Genomic DNA, 27,686 nt, shown 5'->3' on the forward strand with positions numbered 1-27,686 from the left:
CACCACCTCAGGTGTCTCCACTAGGTCGCCTCCAAGCACCTCAGACAGTGATTAAGTGATAAAGTCAGCCATGGGGAGTCAGGAATAACGCAATTTAGGGATACCAATTATTCCTATGTTATTTCTTTGTAACTGATTTTCTAGGTTGTCCGATTTCTCCTGCAGAAAGTTATTTTCCTCCTTCAAGTGGCACACCACTGGCCAAGGTGGGATGGCCATTGCTGTGCCACTCTCCTCTTCTCACATGTGTCAGCTCAGCGTCATACCGGAAGTCTCCTCCAGTCTGTTCTTGATTACAAATTGAGGTCAAGATATGGAAAAGTACCTAGACCTATACATTCTATAAAAACATGTAAAGCATTTAAACAAAATTGACAATTTGCACCCTTCCTGTACAATCACCCATTTTGAAAGCAAGGGGGTGTGAAGGCCAAGGACTAAGATTATGATTGAAATCGGCTTCAGCACAAAAATGTCCCATCCGTAAATCCATAACTCAAACCAAACCCCAAAACTCATATATAGATATACCAGTGTCTGTACTTTTGAGTTGGCATCAAGGTTTATTATCCTTTACAATGTACAATATACAAAAATATAGGATACCAAAAATTCACAGTGTCTAAAAGGCAGTGATTACAGTCTACATGACAATCTAACTACACCTGGTAAGTTGCATAGAAGGACACAGAGCCTCACATCACTGGGGACAGAGCTCAAAACAGACCAATGACTGAGGACATTAATTTAGAAGCTCTGAGGCTTCTGCTTCTCCTTTAAATGTGACTATTTGAATGTGCATACATTTGAGTACAGTATACTGGGTCATGCTGTGACCTCTACTCTCTGTTTTTACTGTTTTTGTGGGAATTTGGTGCTGCTCAGTGTTTGACCAGCTGGCGGAGGTCACATGTCACAGGCACACGGTCACATTGTTGAGCTCTGTCTCCAAACAAACCCCATGGTTGGTGTGTACTTAGCTGCTGCACATTAAAAAAAAACAAAAAAAACAACTAAGGCTGTTTAACGAAACAGTGTTAGCTATACAATATACATGTACATTTACATGATCCTCTCTGAACTGCTCTGGGGTCATAAACGGGCTGCAGGAGGCTGTCACTCCTATATACAGATAGAGCTCACATCTCATGCATGTACAGAGCTCAAATAAAAAGCGTTGCTGGGTTAGCATTCATTAATCAGGCATAACAATAATAAAATATAGCTATGGCAATGCCCTTTTAAACCAAGCTTTGACTATAAATAGAGTAGTAGAGAGCAAGAGCTGCTGCTTAAATTGTAGTGATGAACATCTCATGCACAGAACAGGAAAAACTAAGTAGAAAACCTGGAAAATGTGAAGGTTAATGTGACTCAGTGCACATACACCTTTATGGATGTCCTCATATGTAAAAGTATGTGTAGGAGCATTTACAAAACAAAGTAACCTTTAGTTCATTGAAGCACGCCAAACGCACGCACGCCTCACGCACGCACGCACACAAGCACGCACGCACGCACACACGCACGCGCACACACACACACACACACACCCATTTGTATTTAAAAAAAACAAAAGATCAACAGAAATAATTTATACTTAAAGGGATCTTGTTTTTGTTTTATTTAATCTATCTATCTATCTATCTATCTATCTATCTATCTATCTATCTATCTATCTATCTATCTATCTATCTATCTATCTATCTAGCTTAAGGTTTTAGATCAGGACTCATTTGTCAATCTTAATGAATGCAGTATACCAAGATACACTACAACAATGAGGGAAAAGCAAACTATGGCCCAGTAACATTTCATGTAGTGAAGATGGACTAGTTGCTAAATTGATAAAAATTAAGAAATAACAGGAATGTGTGCATTAAATTAAATGAGAGATGAGAAAGAAAGATTAATCACCTATAGTTTATTTTAACAAAATATTTCTCCCTATGCTACCGCTCATCTGAACATTAAACAAATACTTCTTGCCTTACAAAACAAAGTGACAGCCTACTAGCTTATTCTACCGCTTATCATCATCATAAAAAACTCATTCCAGTTGTTTAGCACACTGGTCATATTTGATATGACCGCTGTGCTATTTAGAACTCAATAGAATCAATGCATCCAATGAAGAATCAATTGAAGAATCAATGAATTCTCAAACAGATGTCCTCATCGTTCTTGGAAAAAAGAAAAAAAATCTCATTCCCACTCTGTTTTATACAGGCACCCAAGACATTCCCAAAGCTGTATGTACAGTATGCTGTTTGCTCTGACGTGTGTCCATAGAAGCAATGGGGAGTGAGAGTCTACTTATTAGCAGATGCAGAATAATTTCTCTTTATTTTTGTTTGTGAGCAGAAATTATGTGTACGAGTCTCATAGACCAACATGTCCTGCAGTGAGTGCTCCACACTGATGTTCTGAGTTCTTCTGTTGTATGAAGTGCTTACTTGCAGATAAAGTTGTTTACATCGTCAACTCTACACTCACTTGCTGGAACTGGAACTGGACGATATGCATTTTTTTCCCCTCATGAACTAGAGAGTCAGAAGACTATGACCCATATCCAAGGGAAGGGTTAAGTTATGTTTGAAGTGTGTTGTCATGGGTTTTCCACTGGAGCCCCACAGAAAGCACTGAGTTGACACTACTAGACCGGAATACGTCATTACAACAACATACCCCCAGCCCGTTGCACAAGTTCCTCGCACAACATTATTGTCCAAACCTACGTCTCCCAGTGAGGGCTCATGGAATTGTCCAAATATGCCCTTGAACACACAAACCTTACCGTGCAGAACAGACAATGGGAGGATCGAGAGGGGTGATGGTGAACAACAGAACCTGGCCGAGATCTGAGGAACAGTTGAATTCAGTTTACATTGGTTCACCTATGTCACCATGGCAATTGGGTATCTCTTTCAGGTGGGGGCAGGATGGTGAAGGGCCAACAGGAGGTGTGTCTCAGCTGTTGTTGCTGTTGTTATAGGTCCTGCATGGGGAAGGGGAGGAGTTGGGTTGGTAGTCGTACTTGCCCAGTGCTGTGGGATAGTATGTGGTGGTGTAGACATTTGTCTGCTGCAGTGGAGTTGGATAAAAGTTGGACCTTTCATCTGGCAGCAGGTTGTTCTTGTTCAGTGTCTGCAATCACATGGCAGATAAAGGCACATTTATAAGAGGAGGAGGATGGAGGAGGAATCACAAAACGTACACAAACTTAGAGCACTAGTGAAATTGAGACATATATTCAATATTGTATTCCATACCAAACCATATCTTTAAAGATTAAGATCACTGAATCAGATTCATGCAAAAAATATGCCAAGCAGCTGAGTAATTCTTTCCCCCAGCTGAATAAAAAACTTACAATTGCCTTGGGTTTACAGCCTGTGCATTGCAAGTATATCACCAAAGCAAACTAATTCAATAAATGTTATTTATTTCGTATCAAGCATATTCAATACAATAATTTATAAGATGGCAGGGTTATGTAGCGCTCTAAAATAAAAAAAATTACAGTTTATTTTAATGCTAACCACGCATTTAAGTAAAGAAGGTAACAGCCAAGCAACAGATTCCACAACTTTCCATGGGAAGCATTAGCCTAATGTGATCTGACCAGCACCAGGGAAACGAGGCAGGAGGATAATCATGTTAGAGTCTGTGATAAACTAATACACAGTGGCTGTCATGAATTGGCCTGGAACAAAGGGAATCTAGTGAATGAACAGTGTTGTAATGGCACAGAGTAATAGCAGTAGCAGAATTTGGCCTCTGCTTCTGGTCTTTAAAGATAATGACTTAGGACTTTCATCAACAGCAGAATGATCTTCAGCATTGTGCTAAGACAGAAAATAAATAATAACAACTATAAAACATTAGAGGGTGGAGACCAACTCTGGTCGGCTATAATGAAGCAAATGTAATGGTTAATAATGTGCTAATTGTGAGGGGCCTATTTAAAATACTTATATCAAGGCAGGTCAGTCAATAGAGCTGCATCTATCGGCATAGGCCAAGCCACATTCTGCTAAATGCTTTTTTCACTAATTTGCAAAATAGTCCCTGGAGTTTTAAGACAAGTAATTGGTTTGGAATGATTCTTTGAAGTAAAAATGTATTTAATTTTGACTTTATATGCTAGATCTGTTGCGTAGTGTAATTTTTGAAATAATTGTATATCTGACAGATTTTTTCTCAAATGAAACTTCATCATGATCAAGTGTTGAAAAAAATCAAAAAAATGATGTATGTCATAGGGGGGCGCTATAAATACAAATACATTTTGGTCCATAACTTCCTACGCTAGGTTGCAGGATCTTAAACATGGTATATTTATGCTCTTTGACTAGTGATGCATCATTACATATTCTGAATGTCATGTCCATATCAACATCATTGGTTTTGTTAAAGTGTTAAATTCAGTTCACGGCGCCTACATTCAATAGTGTGGTCTCTGCTGTCATCTAGTGGCCAAGAATGTAGGTGTGATGCCATCACGATTTGCCATCGATTGGGGCTTGAGTCAGGCTAGGCTATGACGTAGCACCAGCAGGAAAAAGAGGAATTAAGAACATTTCTGTAAGATTCAGAGATTTGTCAAAGAAGGACACACTTATTTATGCTTTTTGGTGAAATTTGGAGTAATAGCGATAATAATACTAATTTACGTTAGCCTGTATATGGGAAATCCTATTCATGTTAAGCTGGCTAAGGAGCAGGCGCTAAACCAAGGCGCTTATGCACTGATATATCAGAAGGCAGCAGAGAATCCACACTCACTCACACACTGTGGTCATTACATTTCCAAAATGAAAAAAAAATGATGAGTCGGCATGATGTCTTTTAGATGGAGTATTTTTCTCATGTTGGCATCTCTTTATATTGTGTGCACAGTACAGTATATAGGCTGCAGTTGGCCCTGTTGAGCAAGGCTCGTTGGGCTGAAACATGTTGGAGTAATATTTTGAGCAGGTGCAAAACCCCACAGGGCAAAATGCAACACACGTAGTCCTGGGTCGTTCTTGCAAAGCCTGCTGGATTAATGACAGCTGTGATGGTATCCAGGTATTTGAAAGAAAAGTCTCGGAATATTTCGTCCCCATAGTGGGTGATTCCTTTATTTGTGGCTCACTATCACAAGGATTGTGCTTAAAAAGAGACAGGAAACTATTGAAAAAAGAAACAAACCTGGATTAAACAAATCAACAATGGAGCACAGAACAAAAACAGTGCAACACAAGGTAGATAAAAAATGTATGGACCTCTCGGGTCCAGTTTGTTGACTCACTTGAATGTTCAGGTTGACTGAAAGCAGAGGGAGGGCTGAGTAATGCTTGAGGGAGCTAATGGGGCTCATTTATAATAAACTCACTTTGTGTGCAGGTAAGGAAGGTTTAAAGCCTATAGGTTCCATATCAGAGCAAAGTGGCATAAAAACAGCCAGTCATTCATCTTTTATAATTAGTGTTCTATACAGACAAATGTATGAATAAAGCTTGTAAATAAAACATGAAGTGCATTCATACTCATCTCATTTATATCCTGTGCATTAGTATTTGTGTGTATTGCAATATTAAGTACCTTAAACTCCATGGGAGTGTACTTCTCGTTCTTTGGTGTGGTGTTGCCCTTGTAGTTGAGGTGATTTGGTGTGGTGGGGTGAATGACTGCAGATTCTTGTGAGGGCTTGTGGAAGCGCTGACAATACACATAGATTAAGAAGGACAGCAGCCCGGCCCCGAGGAAACAGGACACACCGGTGGCGATCAGGTGGAGAGAGGTGAATGCTGGGAAATAAGAAAGATCCGTGGAGCATTATTGAAAGCCAAGCACATACTATCATGTATTTCTTTATAAAACTGTCTATAAAACTGTCTCTCTCCTAGCCTCCTAGCCCTGTTGGAATCACAAGAAACATTGTTTCCTTATTTTGAGGTTTAAAAAGTCTGCAATTTGGATGTAACTCAGCCTTCACTCCCCATATGAAGCATAAAGCTAGCTTGAGTGGGCCTCATTACACCTTCATAACCATGACCCGTTCTGTGTTCATAACAAAGGACATATTTTCCAGAGACAGAAATACACACATAAAAATTAAGACATAATGCATGACAACAGACAGGACACATCTTATGGAGAACTATGGGCAACGAATAAGCTACATCTCATACAACTCATGATAACACTAACCCTAACCCTTGTCCAAAGTGTGGCAGCTGTTAATCCACTTACCTCCACACTGTTTGTCCTCATCAAAGCCAGATGCAGGGAGGATGACTGCAGAGAGGAGAAGAACTTAGGGTTAGTCTCTCTCTCTCTCTCTCTCTCTCTCTCTCTCTCTCTCTCTCACACACACACACACACCGCACACACACTGAAGGTCTCATCCTCCTTGGAGAAACATCCGTAAGCACACAAACACACAGCACCCACTGACGACTGAGGTGCTGTGACCTCCAAAATGGTTTCAAAAACTAAAATGCAAAAATGTGGATGTTCTGTAACCATTCCAAGCAGACTTTTTCAAAATCTGTTAATTAAAAAAAATCATCATTGGGCATCTAGGAAAAAAATGTAACCTCTAAAGCAGGGCTGGGGAACCTCCGGACCAATACGGTCCGCGGGACAATTTTGGCTCTTTCGATGAGGGCATATAAATAATTATACTGTCATCATAATCCCCCCGTCAGACTGGCAGATCGAAGCGCAAATTTCGAAGCGCCCCCCCCCATCGACAACAGTGTTGTGTTCAATCGCAGCGCTAATGTCGAAGCCAAATTCTCAGTTTAAGATAATGGAACAGTGGTGTGTGTAAGCAGCCAGTATTTTAATATCACATCCCTGACCCTGACAAATCCATCAGTTGCCTTGTCTAAATTTGTGGTAAAATTGGTTGTGATTTTTTGTTCTGACAACCTATTAATATTAATGGTTTCGCCTGAATTCATTAAGTATTCAGAGGCTGCAGAGGCTGATGCCATCAGGATGTCATCAGTATAAGAGGCTGCTCTCTGGCTAACTGGGCCATATACTTTTTTGTTGGATTCATATGGACTTATCATTAAGAGTTGATAAACCAGCAATAAAATATGATTTATATACACGACTGAGACATGAGTGTGTGTGAGTAAGTACTGTATGTAGCCCGTGTACTTGTGACATAATCTTCCCATTATCTCATTCAAACACATATTTTGAGACCAGAATTGGCGCAAGCAGAAATAGAAGTGAGAACTGGACTCTAAATACTGTAGAGTACGTGAATGAGTTTGTTTTTCAGTGTGTGATTGTCCCATTAGACATCAAAGGAAAAGACGGCAGGCACCAAAATGTAGTAAAAAGAGGACCAAAACATCCGACCCCCCCCCCATCCCCAGTATCAAACAATGGAAAATCAATTTCAATTTATTAGAATCGTTTCAAATGAACTATTTTGTAAAAGTAACAAAGGCCCCTTGAGCACACCACACACAGATTGTTCCCTCCTACTTTGAGCAAAGTCTACCTGTTATGATGTATGCAGTCTGGGAATGCAAACATTCAAGGATACAGAGCATTTAGTACAGGGGTCACCGTCTAATATTAAAATATGACAAGCAAGTTTAGTGAGAGTTTTGGACTGCTGATAAGCCAGCTCAGCAGAGCTGCATGGGTCCGTTGTTTACTGCTTCTTGACCAATCGAGTGAGCGAATAGCGTGGACAGGAGAAACAAAGGCAGAGACGTGAAGAGAGTGAAACACACTGAGACATGGCTTGTTCCAAACAAACGAAAAGGAGCCTTTATAAGTGAACGCACGCGTGCATTCATTCATCCAGTAACAACGACGGGACAGCCAGTGTGTCTTATATGTTCAGAGTTGGTGACCATCATAAAAGGTGGAACTGTAAAATGCAATTATGAAACAAAGCATTGGAACGGTAAGGACACAGAAACTAAATAAATTCAAAGCCCTGTATGTTCAATAAAAGTCCTCTCAGAGTCTTTTACTGGGGATTCATTTAGAGATGGGGATAAAGTGAAGGAGTGCATGTATGCAGCCGTAGAGACTTTGCTAAATGGCAAGCAATAGAGGAACTGACAAATGAAGAAGATCCCTGTGTCAGTTAAAACAGCTTGTAGAAGATCTGAAGTCACAGAATGCACCATGCATAAGGATGAGCAGTGGATGAATCAACTGGCAACACACACAAGAGGAGAGGGCATTTCTGGCTATAACGGAGATGTTGGCACAGTGAGGGATCCGTCTGAAATCTGTGCTCTCTATTACCACACACATCAATATATCTCTGTGACCAAAAGACAGGGCTCCCCCATGATAGGTAGGCAGAAATGAGCTGTGAGTCAGGTGAAAGTGGACAATCCTGTCCAGATCCCACTGCATTATCCATCAGCCTGTACTGTGCTCCGCTCTGGCAGATGAGGGACTACAGGAGTGAAACTTTTAAACTTTCTCGGGACATCCATGACTTACTGCTGCACTGCAGAGTAAGAGCAAAGCTGTCGAGCGCTTTTTGGGTTTCTGAGTCGAACAAAAGGGTCAAAAAGGTCAAAAAGCCACTGCAAGAATGACCAATGAGCGCTTGTATGTGTGTTTGAGAATTGCATTGACTCCATTCCTCCTAGAGTTCAAAATACAGTCAGGAAAATAAAGAGGGGCGTGGGGTGGCTCAGATAGATAGAAAGTTATCTCAGAATCTGAAGTTTTCCTCCGAGAGAGCCAGTCGAAGTGTTGAACCCCTAACTGCTCCTGATGTTGGCTCCTTACATGGTTCATCAGTGTATGTATTGGAGAATATAATGTCATTGTAAAGCGCTTTGGATAAAAGCGCTCTATAAGTACAGTTATTATTATTTCATGCAAGAGGGGGGACATGTTGTGTGGTTAATTTCAAAATGTTCTGTATGTAATTTGTATGTGCAATTGTATTCAATTTAAGCACATTGTTTTTTATCCATACATACATGTTCAAATTAGTCACTAATAGTAGTTGTACTTGGTAAAGACAACTTATTTGAACTGAAGTAAAGCATGTTTTCAATTTTAAATATATCTATTTCTAAAATTTAGATACAAACTTTGTTATGTACTTTTTCTCAAGTTTTTCTGTAATCAGAATGTGCTAAGATTCATAAGACTCAAAGCAATGATCTTTTTTTCAAGATTGCTCAGTCCATAGGGATTCAGCTTGGGAACCGGAGGGTCGCCAGTTCGAGTCCCGTATGGACTAAGTAAGTGGACTGGTAGCTAGTGAGTTGCCAGTTTGCCTCCAGGGCACCCCTGAGCAAGGCACCGAACCCCCAACTGCTCCATGGGCGGCGTAAATGGCTGCCCTGCACCCCCTCTGTAATGCATGTGTTTGTGTGTGTGTGATATGAGGGGGTGCAAGATAAATTTCAATTGTGTGTTGGAAGTCGCTTTGGATAAAAGCGTCTGCTAGATGATTTAATTAAAAAATGAAATATAACTAAATGTTTTCAAGTCCAAAGACGTACATGTAATAAATAACACGTACTACTGGCCTTTGCTGGGTAAGATGTGACAGGAAAGGAAAAGTGAAAGGACCCCATGGAATGTTAGTTAAATACCCCTGCTATAGTGGGGATCCCTGACTTACCCGGTATCTCATTGCAGTCTCTTCGCTGAGTGCCATTCCCCACACAGGGGGTGTTGCCCTGCGCCCCACACACCCGACTCCTCATCTGCAAGCCTGAGTCATCGCAGGCTGACCACAGCGACCAGGCCATCCAACCACCTTAACACAGAGTGAAAAACAAAATATGGGGAGAGATATCCATAATCAGTACGAATCCACAACGCAAACCAGCCTGGAAACCAACATGCACACCCCAGCTGTGAGCACCTGCGGCCACAAACAATTCCTGGCCAACTGAACAACCCGATAGCCAGACAGTGTTTATATTGTAAACAGGAGTGGAAGGGTAATCTCATGGAGTTTGTTTAGTGTGTAATGGTGATGTTTGCCTCCTGAGCCAAGCTTTAGTGTTCCCCCAGCAGGCCACTGAGCAGTAAACAAAAGCTCCTACCTGGGAGAAATAGGAAACTCAAGATTCTCACTCCCTCCTTTTGAATTGTGCACTTGCTACACTCTTTCACCCTGTATTTAAAGGCAGTGGAGTGGAGTGAGTGATTGGAAGGCAGAGACGGTGTAAGTAGAGGTGAAAGACAAGGCTTTATAATGGGAAACTGTCTGGCAGTTGCTGGCAGACTCCACCATCTGCTCTTGTCACCTGGGTGTCTACATTCAAAACACACAACTTATTGCCAATTTTACTTAAGTAATGATTTTTCAGGAAAAAGATGTTTTTTTTATAGGGCTGGGCAAATTAACGTGTTATTATCGCATTAATGCATCAATTAATTAACACAGACAATTATTTTATCATGCATTAACACAGTTTTATCTAATTATTATTACTAATTTGAAAGTTGTTACTCAGTAGCTACAAACTGCAGTCCAATTAATAATGTGGAAGCTGTCAGTCTGAGGAACGTTCTTAGGATCGTAACGAATGGCGGCACGTATGAGCCTCCCTCATGACGCATCATCACAAGAATACAAGAGTTGTCTGAAAAGGATGATTTGACCGGCAAATCATGTGATTAATCGCATGATTTGTGTAAGCTGAAGCATTTTGAGGAAATGAGCTCGCTCACTAGGTCCACAGAGCAACCTAATTTCCAAACCACGACGAAGGTTCCAGAGGTGTGATTGGTTAGTCACTATCACATTATGGCCGTAGAGTTAATGCATAACCTTATCTTTACAGCTAACTAAATTTACAGAGTATCAGTATTTAAAAGTTTTGTTCACTTCCGGGATGGTCCACAGTAGTAGTAGGGTAGTATTATGCTCTGAATATTAATAAGCTAAGCCTTCGCCATAGTGGGATAAACATTTTTAGTCTGTAGAATGGGTCTGTAGGAAACCGCAGAACACAATCTATGACATTGGATCCTGAAATAACATTTGTATTATTGTTATTCTATAGTAAATTCCTGGTGCTTTCCTGGGGTCAATTGAAAACCCCGCATCTGTGCACGAGAGTGAAGGGTTCTTTCGGCATCCATAACCTGACAATGTGGATGAGGACAATGAATGAGAGAGTGTATAGGGCATCCAAATAGCACCAAAAGAAAAAAGATTTCACATGGTGTTGCCGTCATAATACAGCTCTATTCTGGTTTTCAGCAATTTCAAAAAAAACAATGTAAGTGATCTAGTTTGGATGTAAAATCCCCAAATATCATTAGAGTTTGTAAAAGCATCACAAATCTCTCCTGTGTTTACTACAGCTTGCGTTAATTGATTCATTTATTTCCATTTATTTTCAGCACCATCATGTGCTGTGCGATTGTACAGTTGAGTCACAAGGAGGCTGTCAGTCTCCTCTTTAGTATTCTGTCCTGTTCAGTCCTTCTGGCTGTCTTTCATTACTGGGGCGGCTTCAATCAAATGACCTGAGACAGTTGCATCAAATATTCCCATGACTGACAGTCAGTCTTTGCTTAATTACATATGCATGTGGGGGCAGCAGCACAGGGACGACGCTGAAACATGACGTAATGTAGTGCCTGTCGGTAAGATTTTAACGTGGCAGACAGTCAATCCATGCAGGCCGAACAGAACGTGTTAGACCACATCAGGATGGTGAAAGCCATTTACTCCTCTCTGCCTATCATTACCAGTGAGGACGCCTGCAAGCATTTTTCCTCTCTGAGTGACAGTTGAGTTATTCCACATGAAAAGAGGCACAAGACAACAATCGTTAGAGGGAAAGACAATTTCATTCTACACCACAAAGCACACTGCATGCACACAAACACCTACAAAAACATTAAGCATTCATGAGTATGTTTGTATTCCAACAAAATAAACAAAGAAAGAATTAAAAATGATATAAGCAACAAATCAGATAAGGCTGGTTGGTGTTCAATTTTAGTTAGAAGGAGAGCTAAACCTTATTAGGAGCTCTGGTGCTTTTTCCTGGATTAGCAGGCAGATCTCTCATAAATATTTCAGCATCCTTGTGGAAGTAGATTGGAAGTTGGAGGGGCACATGGAGGGCTTTGTTATACAGCTCATATCTCATCATCAGTGGCGATGTAAGGTTAACATTCAGGTGCAAAAAAATGCAAAGAAACTGAATATACACTTTATATACTGTATATATACAGTATATACACTGTTGCCCATAAAGTTGGCATAAAAAATCATTCCAACTTTATGGGCGACTGTGTATTATCGGAATGATGGAGGATAGAGAATATGTACTCTCCGTTTACGCCTTGAACTAAAATGTGCTCGTTACTGTATCCAGGTGAAAAGGTGAAAAGCTCGAAATATTATCCAATCTGCCAGGACATTTACTGCATATATGTGGTCTAGCTCATATGCCAGTATGAATGTGTACTCGAGTTTTAAAACGTTCAGGTTAGAATAGAATAGAAAGGAATAGAAAGGAACATACATGTAAACACACAGAATCAGTATACACCAGCATTAAAAGTGCCGCTTCCAAGCTCCTCACCTCCTGCTCTGTTTAAAGACTGAGCAGCACAGTATGGTGGATGGGTTGTTTTCTCTGCAAAATGCAGTGTTGTTATTATTGTTGTTATTATTATCACTATAACTATTTGTTATAGTAGAAGTATTGTTATTGTTTTATCTAAGACCGGGGAGATGGAAAGGGGTCAACATGAAAATGTGTGGGAGATGATGATGCCTGCTGGTACAGATGATGAATGGACCACAAACAGTGGTGGAATGATTGATTAGTGGGTAATTGTTTTGTACCCTTACCATCACATGTGTGTGTGTTGCACAGGGCCTCTTCAGTGTGTAGTCCTATGCAGATATCCCCTCCATTGGCAGGCGCAGGGTTGTTACAGGATCGTGTTCGCTGATAGTGACCTCCGCCACATCCCACTGAGCACTTGGACCAGGACGACCAGCAGGCCCAGGCCCCGCTGACTGTGACAAACACAATTAAAAACACATCACACACACTACTCCCTCTGGAAGTTTGATTTGACTTTCATTTGGCAGCTAAATGAAATGGACTGTAAAAACTGCCTTTATGGACCAGATTACAAATTCAACATTTCTGTCAAGCCAGTAAACAAGAGACAGCAGAGAGAGTGTGAAGGAGACTATGTACAATAAGTCACAAGAGTAACATCACAGTGCTGCATGGAGTGAGCAGGCTCTGACCATTTCACTCTCACTCTCACTAACGAGTATGACTGACTGACCCATTTCCTGTCTGACTGACATACTAAATTACTGAATGACTGACTTATTGTTTACACAAGTCTGTCAACCTGCCTGTAGAGGTGGAAAGTGCATCATTCACAAACTCTGACTTCATACTCGGGATGTGTGAGTCCCGTCCCGTCTACATTTCCATTCAGAAAAGCAGTTACAGTAAAGACGCTTGAATAAATGAAAACACAACACACACACAGTAGTTAATAAAAATAAATAAAAACACAGTCATAATAAATAAAATAAAGTAGTAAAAATGCTAAATATTAATCTAAGGACAGAAAGAGTGGATGTGGCCTCAACAAAGACTCTGGGGCAGAGTGTTCTCTGTCAGGGTCTGCTTTATCGGTCCTTGTGACAGCGAAGTTCGATCAGTCTCTCAGAGAAGGAGCTCCGGTGTCTGTTCAGTAGGTGATGGAGAGGATGATCAGGGTTATCCATGATGGATAACAGTTTGTTCAGTGACCTCTTCTCCATCACAGTCCCAAAAGTATCTGGTTTGCAGCCAATTACTTAGCCAGCCTTCTTAATAAGTTTATTATGTCTGCTGGTGTCCTTGGCTCCATGCTGCTCCCCAGCAGACAACAGCATGATAAAGTGCAGTGGTTACAACAGAATTTCGAACATCTTGCTGCACACATTAAAAGATCTCAGCTTCCTCAGGAAAAAGAGTCTGCTCAGCCCCTTCCTGTATACACCCTCAGTGTTGGTCTTCCAGTTCAGCCTGTTGTGGATGTGGACTCCGAGGTATATATAATCCTCCACCACCTGAACATCCTCACCCAGAATGCACAGGGGCCGTAACACCGTCCTCTTGCTTCTGAAATCTATGACCATCTCCCTGGTCTTGGCCACATCCAGAATCAGATGATTCATACCAGACCACTAAAAGTGTTAATTAATGGATTTAATAACATCTGAAATCCATTAATTAACACATTTATTCCATCCACTTCTTCCACCGTTGCCTACTTCTGACAAGAAACACACATACATCTGTAGGATCCATATTTTTACTATGTTTAACCTGTGTATTTGTTGCATTTAGTCACTCTGTTGTCAAATTGCAATATGGGGCGGCAAATCATGATACTCAAGTGTTTTGTACAAATTGTTGTACAAAAAGTTGTTACAAAAGTGGGAAATATTATAATATTGCAGCTTGCAGGTAGCCGTACTATATGTGGACCTTGAACAAAAAAGGAGACCTAGTCTATACTGTATCAGTGATGTCAGTCAGGGTTTTGTTCTTCCTCACCTGGGCAGGCCTGGATGTTGCAGTCCTGGTACTCCACAGGTGATCCACGGCAGGTGTTGGAGCTGCTCTTTCCCTCTGGCCCTGCACAGGTTCGGCGACGGGTGCGATATCCCTTGGAGCAGCTCTGGGAACAGGTAGACCAGGTCTCCCATGGTGACCAGCCAGAGCCTGCAACTCTCAGCACTGGAGTCTTCAGAAGCTCCTCAACAAGAGCTACAGAGAGGAAAAGATGTGTGTAAGCAATGTAGTAACATTAAGGTCAGAGAAATATGTGCAGTCCTGCGTGGCTGACAGCTGCAGGGATGTATAGAGAGATGTCAAGGAGGCAGATCCTTTGCCAGCAGGAATATTTCTGCCCGTCTGTCTCTCAAACTCAGTCTTCCTTCTCACAAACTCCCCACAGTTCCCCCCCTGTTGGTGTTTCATCGGCTTGTCAGAGTCGATGTGGAACTCTAGGTTGCTTATGGAGAGGGGGCAGGAAATTGTTTCATCCACTAATGCAGAGCAGTGGATCATGACTCTCGAAAACTTTTTCTTTCTCTCTGTCTCACACACGCACACACAGTTGCTGAACTTTAACCTTGTCACTAACGGCTATATAGGGGAGCTAACAGATCTAGCAGGAGGGCCCTTTCAATATGTCAGGATCATGCAGGGGGAAATCATAAGCCTGGCGCTTCCTTCTTTCCACTATGTTTGTATCAGTCTGTGGGAACAATGTGTCTTATAGGGACACACAAATACACATCACAAACTTAACCGGATTTGATTTCTACAATTAGTACATACAGAATCCACATTATTTCATCTGGAGAAAGCAGAGGGGACAAGTGCAGAAGTCAACAGAAAAAAAGACCTGAAGAGACCAGACCTGAAAGCGTTAATGTTTCTGCGAAACCATCCAAAATGGACTAAAGGATAATCAGACCTGAACTGAAATGTAGTCAACTAAAATGGAGATACAAATTTTACATTCACATACATTTATTTGCATGAATAAGCCTGTGGTGTCTTGTGTTAATGCACATCACAATCACATGATCATTACATTACATTACGGTCATTTAGCAGACGCTTTTATCCAAAGCGACTTCCAATTATTGCAGGGCATTATTCGGCACCCTGAAGCAGTTGGGGGTTCGGTGCCTTGCTCAGGGGCACCACGGCAGTGCCCTGGAGGCAAACTGGCAACTCACCTGCTACCAGTCCACTTACTTGGTCCATACGGGACTCGAACCGGCGACCCTCCGGTTCCCAAGCGGAATCCCTACCGACTGAGCTACTGCCGCCATGATCAGAGTTGATAGGGAGAGTGCTTGATCAATGGTTGATAGATCAGCAACAACACTATTGATTATTAGGGACATTGTATCTCATTAAGTTTTGTGTGTATTAGAAAACCATATTCCACTAAATATTACTTTAGTGTGTTAACATCACAAGAGGTTGTTCTTTTATTCATTAAAGTGTCAGGATTTGTTTTAGATGAGCGGCTCTACTGTTTGTCACTCTAGGTTTGACATTCAAGGCAGACTCACCCACCTTGAATGAAAGGAAGTAGGAAGTAGGAAGTTTACGACATTTTGACATTGGATCATAAAACACGTTTTTCTCCTGGACAAACCATGTGCACAGAACTGACATTAAACGTCGCTGAAAACATCAGAAAAGATGTTTTCAGCGTTTGTGTTTGTGTTGTATCAGTCAGCTGATATACGTACTGTCAGTCTCACAGACGGCTGTGCCATCATTGGGGCAGAAACGTGTCTCCACCTTTCTCCGCCCAATTTGCAGCTCGTGGGGATCGGCCAGGTGAGCCCGGCACATGAATCGCATCCTCTGTTCTTGGCGGGCGCCGCCCTGAGTTACATTGACAGGCATCCAGGGGGTCCAAGGAGTGTTCCTCTTCACCTCTGGACATGCCTCCAAATTACAGGCCTTGTACTCCTGAATGTGGAGTTGAGAAAAGGGGAATGGGAGACATTTCATTTGTTTATTACTTATGCATTTATTATTATTATTATTATTATTATTATTATTATTATTATTACTATTATTATTACTATTATTATTTAAAAACAAAGATATCAAGGATAGAGATGCAATATTTTGAGAGACAAAGAGAGAGGGAGATGTGTTCAAGACTATGCGGTAAGGAATCATGGTGCCCGTGTGTGTGACTGTGTGTGTGTGTGTGTGTGTGTGTGTGTGTGTGTGTGTGTGTGTGCGTGTGTGTGTGTGTTAATGTGTTTGTGTGTATGTGTGTGTCTCTACCAGTGCACATCCTGGACAACTGTTGCCGTTCTCACAGGTCCGGACCCTGGAGTGTACCCCTCCGCCACACTCTGTGCTGCACTTTGTCCAGGAGCCCCACGGGGACCAGAAGATAGGCTGAGGACAGGACACCCTTTCATTGCAGAACCTGTGGAGGTGCCAGTGATTTACTACATATGTTTTTTGTATTATGTATTCATCTTATTGATATGATGTAAGTGCTATATATTGGTTCGAGTGATCTGTCTATAATGGGTCTAATGTAGTAAAGATATGGTCATATACTGTAGTGATGGAAGGATGAGTGCCTTGCTTCAATTTGTATTTACTGATAACAGCAGGACTAGCTGGAGTTGTTGCGATTACATCTGTTTTCCTACCTCTCATCTCTACTTGGCCCAACACACACACGGCCCCCATAGCGGGGTGAGGGGTTGTTGCAGGAACGCTGACGTAGCTCGAATCCTGTACCGCAGGTTGTGCTGCACTGTCCCCATGACGACCAAGGTGTCCAGCCTCCATTTCTATGGCAACAGGTATATGGAAAACCCAGCTTCAAAATGGTTAAAAAGCTTGCATCAATATTCTCTTCTGCTATTAATTTTCATAAAACAAAGGATTTTATTTTTTAAAGTCTAATCATTACTCCAATATTAGCCTTCTGGGCAGAAGAGCAAAGATATACTGCGAGCTCATTTAACAGTGAAACATCCATTCAATTTTCTTAAGTGCTTTGTTTGGTAGCACTCCTCATGATTTAATTGCCACTTCTTACAAAAGCACAATTCAATTCGACACCTAGGATTAAATCTGCCATTGCTATCCACTGGGATGAAAGTGTCTGAGCTTTTTGTACCAGCTCTGCTCTCAGTAACACTGATTGGCACATTTCCCCACTGGCAGTGAGAGGCATCACAAGGTGAACCTCAATGCCACCTACTATACAGTATATCCTCCAATAAAACATTCCTGTTCATAAGCCTCCTCATATTCTGTCAGTGTGTAAATTGTGCCCTGTGGTGAATGTTTCAAAGTCAATCAGTACTTTTCTGCTCCAATGAAAGTGCTCAAGAAATGATGTTAGGAGATTGGATGATGCTAGACAGGGCATATGGCCATACCACCGTTTTCAATATTAGCTTTCTAATAATGATAACACTCTCAATTGTATTGGCCTGCATTCAGCATTAGATTTATCTATCGATATTTATCTCATCATTTATGACATAGATCAACAATTTATTTACTAGCTAATATAAATCCCCCATCCAGTGAATTCATCGCTCAAGTGATTACAAATGACATCATATTTATATTGTTTACATTTTCTGTTATAGATAGATAGATATACTTTATTGATCCCAAACTGGGAAATTATTCAAAAATTATTCATTATTCATTATTCTTATCATTTTTATGGCATGGCATTAATGTTTTATTATTATCATCAGTAAAGAAAATCATCATTTCTTTTTACCTTGAGCAGTTGGAGACTTCTATGGTGGGGCCCTCGCAGTTCTTCCCTCCACAGTGAGGAGTTGGGCTGTCACATGACCTGGAGCGACATAAACAGGAGCTCACACCATCGAAATTGTCGTCATTGTTGCAGGGCTGCCATGGCGCCCAGGGTCCAAAGCCACCATTGATTGTCTGGTTCCGCAGCTGTAAAATCAAATGAAGAATTATGACAAACGTGATGGGGTTTCCCACCACACATTTTTTTAAGACCCTTCTCTTCTCTCTCGTCTTGCAGTCACCTATTGTCTGTGATGTATTCTGTGACTCTCGGAACCATGGAATGACGTCATCTTGCAAAAACTACACCTTTATGTTGGACTAACAGCACTGAGGTCATCTGAGACTCCAGGGTACTCTCATGTCATGTCATCATAACTGGCTGTACTTTGTCACCGTTGCTTTGCTTCACGAGTGTATCACATATCCTTGTTCTTATATTTGTTTTTGTTTTTTTATTTTTTCTTCCGCCTTCTGTATAAAACAAATCTCCAAAATGTTTCATAACCACATACTCATTGTTATGTCAGATGCTTTCTTCGATACAAATATTCAGTAAAAAAAAGTTGTTAAAACAGAACCTTCATTGTGTTATTGTATTATTTTTTAACTCTATTCCATCCTACCGTATCCTGTCAAGTCATATTGTATCCTATCCTATCTCATCCCATCCTGTCCTGTCCTATCTTAACCAAAGTATAAATACATGGGATACCATGGGTCTCCAACCTTTTTGTCTCTGGGAGCTACTTTGACAAAATAAAAGTGTCCCAGAGCTACTTTTACATTATTCGTAACATTTATCCACATGGCTGATTCTCCACCCAAACCAGCTGAATAAGCGTCTTTTCTGTGAACATTTAAAAAATGTTGATATCTAACACTCAACACTCACATTTTGTATAAAATGCACTTCAATTCAGCAACATGAGCATGTTTTTTTCTGTATACATTGTCAGTGTCAAGCTCACACTAATAAATTCACATCACATTAATCTCACAAAAACAAAACAATGTTATTACTTATTTTACCAATACTATACCTTTCATATTTCACATATGTCTTTCCACATATCACTGTCACAACTTCTCACTCACGTTCCCTGTAATTCAGGGAATTCCCTGTAGTTCCCGAGATGACAGAGAGTGTGGTACTATTTTTTATGAGGAATTAAAATAGTTTTGGAATGTTCTTGCAGTGAAGCACGTTCTCTGTCGTACAGTTTGGAGTGTTTTCCTGTTTGGAAGAACATACACTGGATTGAGAGCCTGGGTTGAGCTTCTAAATCCCAACGGTTGTAGAAGCACTGACAGTACTAGCAGGGACGCTAGCCTGCCTTTTTTTTCTTCCAACTGGACTGTTGGATGCACAGTTCTCATGTCTGTGAAGGTTTTTTGTGCCTGCTCGACAAGATCAGCTTAATTCAGCAAATTCTGCATTCTGCCTGTATGTTGTCACAATTGTCAAAATGCATCCAAATGCTGCTTTTTTTTTCTTTTTTAACAGCTGTCACTCATCTTTTCGCACACTGCAGACCGAGACCATTCTATCATTCTGTCATGTATTTTGTTGCAGAAAAAATATGAAAGCTCTCGGACAGGAGCCGGCTCCCATCGTCCACCTAAAAGAGCTTGTTCGCTAACGACACATGACGCCCTGCTAGCAGCCGGAAAGTCCCGTGAAAAGTTGCTGTGGACTTTGGTGAAGTGGCGCTCCACAGACGTGTTTGCACCGCAAATGAGACACGCACACACTTGTCATTCCCATTCGTAAGTATTTTAAATTCCCCATGAAAATAGTATATTTGTTGCCTTTTCTCGGGGCTGTTTTCGGGGTGGTCATCCTCAAATCTGGTGTGCGCTTGCTAGCCGAATGTTACAGTGTCACATACAAACTTGACAGCAGCGTTAATTGTTGGACTGACAGCTGATGGATTATTATTATTATTATTATAATCGTTTTATGACAAAAGGGGGCGGGATAGCTCATATCAACAACACTGTATGAAGTCACAATTACCGGACACAGGCTGATGTTTTGCTTCCACTGACTCATGTTTGAGCTGTCCTCCAGTGTTGTACAGCGGCGCTGCCTGAAGTCCCAGCCACAGTAGGGATCCCTTGCCTCCAAACACAACCTACAGGGGACACGAGAGAAAGACAGAGAGGAGGATCACACAAAATGACAATGAAGACTGACTGAAAAGAGCTTCCCTTAGTCCACAGTCAAACAACATCATATATGGTACACCATCTACACACTGATTAAATATGTGTACACACACAAACAGAGGCTTAACGATGATTAAGCTAAAACTGTAAATGATGAGATTAAAATTCTGGCTGATCTCGATACCTCTAGAGCAGGGGTGCCGAATAAGTCGATCGCAAATGTGAAATGTGGGTAGATCGCATGGCATGGAAAAAAAAGTAAGCCTATCGTTCAAAGTTAGCCGACACCGGCAAGTGCGCCGGCGACGGCACCGGCATCCTACTGCAGTACTTACCGGCACCGGGAAGTTGCCGGTGCCGGCGACACCGCAATGGCACCACCACCGGCCACTTGACCTTCCAGCACTCACAGTATTGCGCACTTGTTGGTGCCGGCGCTGCCACACTTGGCCTTGGCACACTCGGCGGTGCTGTTGGGCACACACGGCGTGCACAGCAGCTGATTCACTGATCAGTTCCTCTGTCTTTGCCTGTCTTAATTCCTGTCCTTAACATCCTTGTCCATCTGTCTGTCTCCATCTATTTCTTTCACCCCTCTCCCTCTTCTTCCCACCCACATTTAAACTCGTTCATCACAGCCTGTTTTGGTTCCTTTCCTTCCCTTTCCAGTCAGCAGGAAGCAGAGTGTGTTGTTGTGTTTTGTTTCCTGGCACAGACCTCTGTGGTTTATTTGAAGAGCCCTGTAGTGTTTTAGCCTGGAGGTTGAGGAATCTCCTTGTGTTGATATAGCACTTTGTGCCAGGCCTCTTTAGGTCTACTATGCTCTGTTTAGATCCAATAAAGACCCAAATGCTTAGCCAGCACATTGGAGCTGCTCCACCAAAACAAAGGGTGAGAAAACAGTGGAAGAGAGGGCATGTTCTCTGTTGGTCCATGGCACTCACATGGGACAGCTGCAAGTGCAGCTGATCATGAAATATTCACAGTTAACCTGCATGTGTTGTCTTAATTAAACCATTGATGTTGGATGCTGTCCCAAATACAGACCACAATAACAAGACCACAACAATCATAATGATGTCGGTCACAAATTCACAATTCAGTGAACCTAATAGCCCATTCACTATACAGAGGAATGGGCATGTTGCCATTTTAGCTCAATGTCATCCATACTGTGTCTGTGATATTTACACGCTTGCTAGGATGTGTGCTCTTTTAGCCCTGTCATTGTTGCTGAATCTTCATTTTCATTCACAACTGGTTTTGAACACATGCCATCTTACCCACACCATTACTAAAAACAGCTGAAGTAAATTTTAGGCAACTTGACTTGCTTGTTAAGCCCTTTGAAACATTATATGTGATATTGGGTTATACAAATAAAATTAACTTGACTTGACTTAGTAAAGGCTTGAAGACAATTGGGGACTGCAGACTGGTAAGGATTCCCAGGCTGCCAGAACTGAATAAGCCTTTTGAATTGGAGGTGAAACTTCTTCAAGCCTTAACCAGTAAGTCCAGTTGCCTAAGATTGAATTTCCTTAGGCATTGTAAGTCCACTATCGGGTGTTACAGTGAAACAAAAATAAAGAAACAGAGACAGAGATAGAGACAGTGTCACTTTCGCAACTTGGCAGGGCACCGGTTGATATTTAATTCAGCAGCCTCTGTGCCTAGTGCCTGGTGGCACAATATATCAAAACAGAAAAGCCCCAGAACATGGCCTGTTAAATTTTAAACAGAACCCACCAGCCCATAAAACAATATGTCTAGATGAGTGCTATCGGAAGATAAATCTGCCAGTGCCTCTCCATAGGAGTAGTTGGCATATTAAATGGTTTGTGATTGCTGTAAAAACAAGTCTCCTTTTATTACAGATCATTTAACAACTAGACATAAAAACACCTTGCTTCTGATGGCACATCATCACTGTATAGTTGCAAATATGATAACCATAACTGATAAATTATGGATTGAAATCTCTCATTATTTGCTGTACTGCTGACACCTTGGATAATGTCGGTGACAAATGTCTGACAGAGCTTAAATATATGGCTGCACACAGCAGCCTTCCTCCATCTCAACATAAGCCCTGTCACTGTAGGAGGTGTACTCATGGGACTACCTCTGACAGATTCTCCTTCCCCAGTCACTCTCCAAGGACAGAGCCTTCCCTGGGGCTTTTCCTGCTGCAGTGGGCTGAATTGGTCACTTGGGAACTTTGCTCGCGAGGAATCGGAAGCACTGAGAATTCCTGGTAGCACTACACACTGATACATCCAATTAGGCCCAGTTGGAGTCAGGTGGATGACTGATGGTACTGTGCCCAAAAAGCAGGGAATCAAAGGGAGATGGATAACAAGGACCAATGGAAAACATGCTGTCCTTCTTGTACAATTTCAGCAGTGCAATTAAGGAATAAAGAAGCTATTAACAAGGCTACACACCATTCAACCAGGAAACGCAAACCACATCATATCATATAATTATGTATATTCAATTAAATTCTATTCTATTCTACAGTATACACATAATAATAAATAATAAATAAAATTTACAGTATATACTACTTTTTTTGATGCACATTTTGTCTGGAACAAGATTTGATCTGGGAAGCTGATCTCAAAACACCAACAGACCAAGACGTGTACATCGCAAGGCTGACTAGATTTAGCAAATTAGTGTTTATTTACCTAGTTTTCTCCTGTGTGCCTGCCCAATTCAGCGGGGCGAACCGTTCATATAGCAGACAGTCACCTCTGGATATCTACCATGAAGCAATAACGTAGTTTTGGACCATCCATTCAACTTCAACGAGCTCCCACCGGATTGGTAAAGTCAACAAGGTGTCAAGGAGTCATCCAGCCGACCGCAAACTCTCGGTGCCGGCGTCGTGAGCTTAAACACAGACGGGGGAAAAACGGAGGTCTGCGTGCTAAGCTAAGGCTAAATCAACACCAGCCAGCGCTCCCTAGCATTTTCCTCGCAAACTTACGGTCTCTGGCAAATAAGATGGAGGAACTCAAGATTTGGACTGCAGTGTCATGTTTTTCATGGAAACATGGCTTAGCGGCACTGTTTCTAACTGCGTGGTGGAGCTTCAGGGGCGCACCATCTTCAGGGCCGACAGAGAAGCGGCAGCCACAGGTGAAAGCAGAGGTGGAGGAGTATGCATTTATGTAAACATACCTGCATTGTTGCTGCTGCGGTTTATGTGCCTCTGGATGCTAATGCTATAGAAGCCATGAAAGAACTTTATGCTGCCATTAACAAACTGCAGACCATGCATCCGGATGGGGCCTTTATTGTCACTGGGGCTTTAACCACTGCACTCTATGGACTGTTCTTCCAAAGTTTCTCCACAACGTCTCCTGCACCACAAGGGGCCAAAGAACTTCGGACCACGTTTACACCAGTGTGGCTGAGGCAAACAAAGCCCACCTCGGTCACTCTGACCACCTTTCTTTGTTCCTGCTCCCTGATTACTGCCCCATCGTTAAACAGGTTAAACCCACAACAAGGACCATCAGGATCTGGTCCGAGGGTGCCAACTCCATTCTCCAGCAGCAATTCCAACAAACAGATTGGAATGCGTTCTCCGCTCAGGCCACCACAGACTCTCTGATCAACATTGACACAAACTCCGTCCTGGAACATATCAACAGGTGTGTGGACAGAGGGTCGCCAGTTTGAGTCCCTGCCGAGGTGCCCCTGAGCATGCACCGAACCCCAAACTGCTTCCCCCTCTGTAATGGGTGGTAATAATGTATTGCGGGTGTATCGTGAAAGCAGTGTTTTGTGTTTCACAGAGACATGGTTCCACGAGGACACTCCAACGTGAATGTCGACAGCTTCCAGACTGTTCAGGATTCACCGAGAGAGTGGCAAGAGAAAGGGTGGGGGGCCTGCTATTTCTATTAACAACAAATGGTGTAATCCTGGTCATTTCACCGTGAAAGAATGTTTGTGTAATCCTGGTCATGTCACCGTAAAAGAACGTTTGTGTAGCCCGGACATTGAACTGCTTGCTGTGTGTCTACAGCCGTATTATTTGCCGAGTGAGTTCATCTACATTACATTACGATCATTTGGCAGACGCTTTTATCCAAAGCGACTTACATTACATTACCACCCTTCGCAGAGGGGGGAGCAATTGAGGGTTCGGTGCCTTGCTCAGGGGCACCTCGGCAGGGGCTCGAACCGGCGACCCTCCAGTTCCCGGGCGGAAGTACTACCCACTGAGCCACTGCCTCCCTATCGTTCAGTTCTCTCATGTTATCCTCTTGGCTGTTCACATTCCTCCCTCTGCGAGCACACGAGTGATGTCATCCACTTAGCCGTCGCCAGACACCAGACTTGGCACCCGGACGCGTTCGTCGCGATATCTGGGGACTTCAACCACGTCTCTCTGGCTCACTGCCCACATTCAAGCAGTTTGTGGACTGTCCAACCAGATACAACAAAACACTGGACCTGCTGTATGTAATGTAATGTAATGAGCATGAGCTTCAGCAAAACAACCTGAGGGAGGTGTGGAGCGGCCTGAGGACCATCACTGGCTACAAGCGGAGGGGACCAGGACTGGGCAAACGAGTTGAACCTATTTTTCAATAGGTTTGACAAGAGGCCCACTGTACACTCCTCCAGCTATTCAGCCATCAACCCCCCTCAAATCTCCAGCCACGCTGACTCCCCTCCCCCACAACAACACCATACCTGCTATCGTCCCCCCGCCACAGCCTCCCCCCGTCAGTATCAGCCTCACACAGCCTCTCTTCACCCTCACCCCCATGCCCCACAACACCTCTGCCGCCACCACCACACACACACCTATCTTCACTGCAGAGGTCAGGAAAGAGCTGTGCAGACTCCACCCAGGTAAGGCTGCTGGTCCCGACTGCATCAGCCCAAGGGTCCTGAAAGCATGCGCTGCCCAGCTGTGTGGAGTCCTGCAGCACATTTTTAACCTAAGTCTCAGTCTCGAGAAGGTCCCGGTGCTGTGAAAGACATCCTGCCTGGTTCTAGTCCTGAAGATGTCACGTCCCAGCACCTTCAACGACTACAGACCAGTGGCGCTGACTGCCCACCTGGTGAAGTCCTTGGAGAAGCTGGTTCTGTCACTCCTTCGGCCCCTGGCCAAACCATCACTGGACTCTCTCCAGTTTGCCTATCAGCCGAAACTAGGAGGAGAGGACGCCATCATCTTCCTGCTTCGCCGTGCCAATGCCCATTTGGACAGACCCGGCAGCACTGTGAGAGTCATATTCTTTGACTTCTCCTGTGCTTTTAACACAGTCCAGCCTGCCCTACTCGGGAGTAAGCTGTCGGACATGCAGGTAGACTCTCCCCTGGTTCCCTGGATAGTGGACTATCTGACTGATCACAGTTTGTCAGACTGCAGGGATGTGTGTCTGACACTTTGGTGTTCAATACTGGGGCCCCACAAGGTACGGTCCTATCACCATTCCTGTTCACCTTGTACACCTCTGATTTCCAATTCTGCTCGGAGTCCTGCCACCTGCAAAAGTTCTCAGATGACTTTGCAATAGTAGGCTGTATTAATGAGGGGAAGGATGAGAAGTACAGGGGTGTCGTGGACTCCTGCGTCGAGTGGTGTGAGCTGAATCACCTGCAGCTCAACACTGACAATACAAAGGAGCTGGTGGTGGACCTCCACAGGAAGAAGTCACCCCCCACACCTGTGTCCATTAATGGGGTGACTGTGGATGTGCAGGTATACAAATACCTGGGAGTCCACTTGGACAAAAAACTGGACTGGACTAAGAACACTGAGGCAATGTACAGCAGCAGATGTCAACAGGATCAATCAGATTGTAAGGAAGGCAGGTGCCGTCCTGGGGGTGGAACTTGATCTGTTGGCGCTGGTGTCAAAGAGGAGGATGATGCGCAAGCTACGTAACATCATGAACAATGACTAACACCCTCTCCGCCAGGTGCTGGCCTCATACAGAAGCACCTTCAGTAACAGACTCATTCCTCCCAGGTGTACTACTGAACGCCACAAGAAATCCTTCCTTCCTGTGGTCATCAGACTGGACAATAGATCTACCTCAGGTCGGGGGATGGACAGTGGGACATAGGGATTTGAGGTCTATGCCCCCCCTCCCCCCAACAGTCTCACTGTCACTTTATAATCCATATTGCACAACACGTTGCTGTATATCCTATATACCACACATGTATGCTGTACAAGTTGTATATATTGTAATAATACTTTTACTTCCCAGCCAGATGCACATTCTGCACTTTGTACCCTTTGTCCTCCTTATGTACTTTGTACTCGTTATGCACTGTGTTCCCCTATTGTATGTCCTTCTACCCCTTATTGTGTGTACTTCATTACCTGCATGCACTCCTGCACGTTTGTCTTTTTGCACTAGAGGTGATTCTCGTTTCATTCTGTAACTGTTGCACAGTAATTGGCCACGGGATAATAAACTTTTACCTTATCTTATCTTTTTTGTAATTACTGCAACTCTTCGTCCTGGTTGTTGTTTTTTATTGCCGCCACTTCACAATTTGCTTCACAGCCGGTCTGAGGCATCATTAGATTGGCTGGCTGCTAGTTTAGCGTTACAAGCCCAGTTGTGAGGAATTTAACTAGTTATTATTACTAACAACTTATTCGTATCGGAGCAGGAGAATAAGCGATTACCAGCTGCTAGGTAGTAGAGCAATGGCCACTCCTTCCTTTTGCCACATCCTTCCTATGTGAGCCTCAAAAAAAACAAAATACAGGTCGAAGCTGGACATTGAAAATGAACTAAGAGTTTTAGTCTGAAAAGCTGCAAGGGGGGAGGGGGAAGGGCGTGAAAATATTAATATCTACACAAGGGGGCCCTGCAGAAAAGGTTTGGGAACCATTGCGCTAGAGGAAGAGACAGAAGGAGGTGTGATAGATTATGTACAAATGGGGATGGAAACAGTGCAAGACAAAAAGTAAGAGAGACATAATGAAGTTGGGAAGAGCACAGTGTACTGTCTACTCAGGACTGAAAAAATTATTACACTGAGCTTCAGCCAGAACAAAGCTGTAATAAAAGTAACAACATTCTGTAGCAGACATTAATGCCTCCACTTTGTGAACACATACGTCTTGCCTCTCTACAGGCCTGCTGACAGGCTCACAGCACGGCAGACAGTTAAGTG

The 27,686-nt window shown here is 42.7% G+C and overlaps 1 protein-coding gene across 2 annotated transcripts in view; it reads right to left on the bottom strand.

Annotated features, from left to right (window-relative positions):
• Positions 1-869: 869 nt before the first annotated feature.
• Positions 870-27,686, bottom strand: part of sema5ba (sema domain, seven thrombospondin repeats (type 1 and type 1-like), transmembrane domain (TM) and short cytoplasmic domain, (semaphorin) 5Ba) — a 140,106-nt gene continuing 113,289 nt past the window's right edge. Inside the window, exons 13-24 of one of the 2 annotated variants that reach the window (XR_012964024.1) lie at positions 20,365-20,482; positions 18,307-18,491; positions 17,210-17,353; positions 16,830-16,977; positions 16,277-16,502; positions 14,556-14,768; positions 12,833-13,003; positions 9,626-9,763; positions 6,241-6,285; positions 5,590-5,795; positions 4,446-4,541; positions 3,011-3,147 (exon numbers count right to left, since the gene is read on the bottom strand). Coding sequence is in view for 1 of the 2 variants with exons in the window: in XM_076156774.1 (XP_076012889.1) it covers positions 2,971-3,147; positions 5,590-5,795; positions 6,241-6,285; positions 9,626-9,763; positions 12,833-13,003; positions 14,556-14,768; positions 16,277-16,502; positions 16,830-16,977; positions 17,210-17,353; positions 18,307-18,491; positions 20,365-20,482 (1,771 nt within the window). In the remaining variant the exon portion in view is untranslated. Of the gene's footprint in view, positions 3,148-4,445; positions 4,542-5,589; positions 5,796-6,240; positions 6,286-9,625; positions 9,764-12,832; positions 13,004-14,555; positions 14,769-16,276; positions 16,503-16,829; positions 16,978-17,209; positions 17,354-18,306; positions 18,492-20,364; positions 20,483-27,686 lie in introns of both variants that reach the window. The other variant, XM_076156774.1, reaches the window with a different exon arrangement.

Source organism: Genypterus blacodes, unplaced genomic scaffold (assembly GCF_046128005.1).
Source record: "Genypterus blacodes isolate CSIRO-AG114 ecotype Tasmania unplaced genomic scaffold, CSIRO-AGI_Gbla_v1 ptg000008l_1, whole genome shotgun sequence".
NCBI lineage: Eukaryota > Metazoa > Chordata > Actinopteri > Ophidiiformes > Ophidiidae > Genypterus > Genypterus blacodes.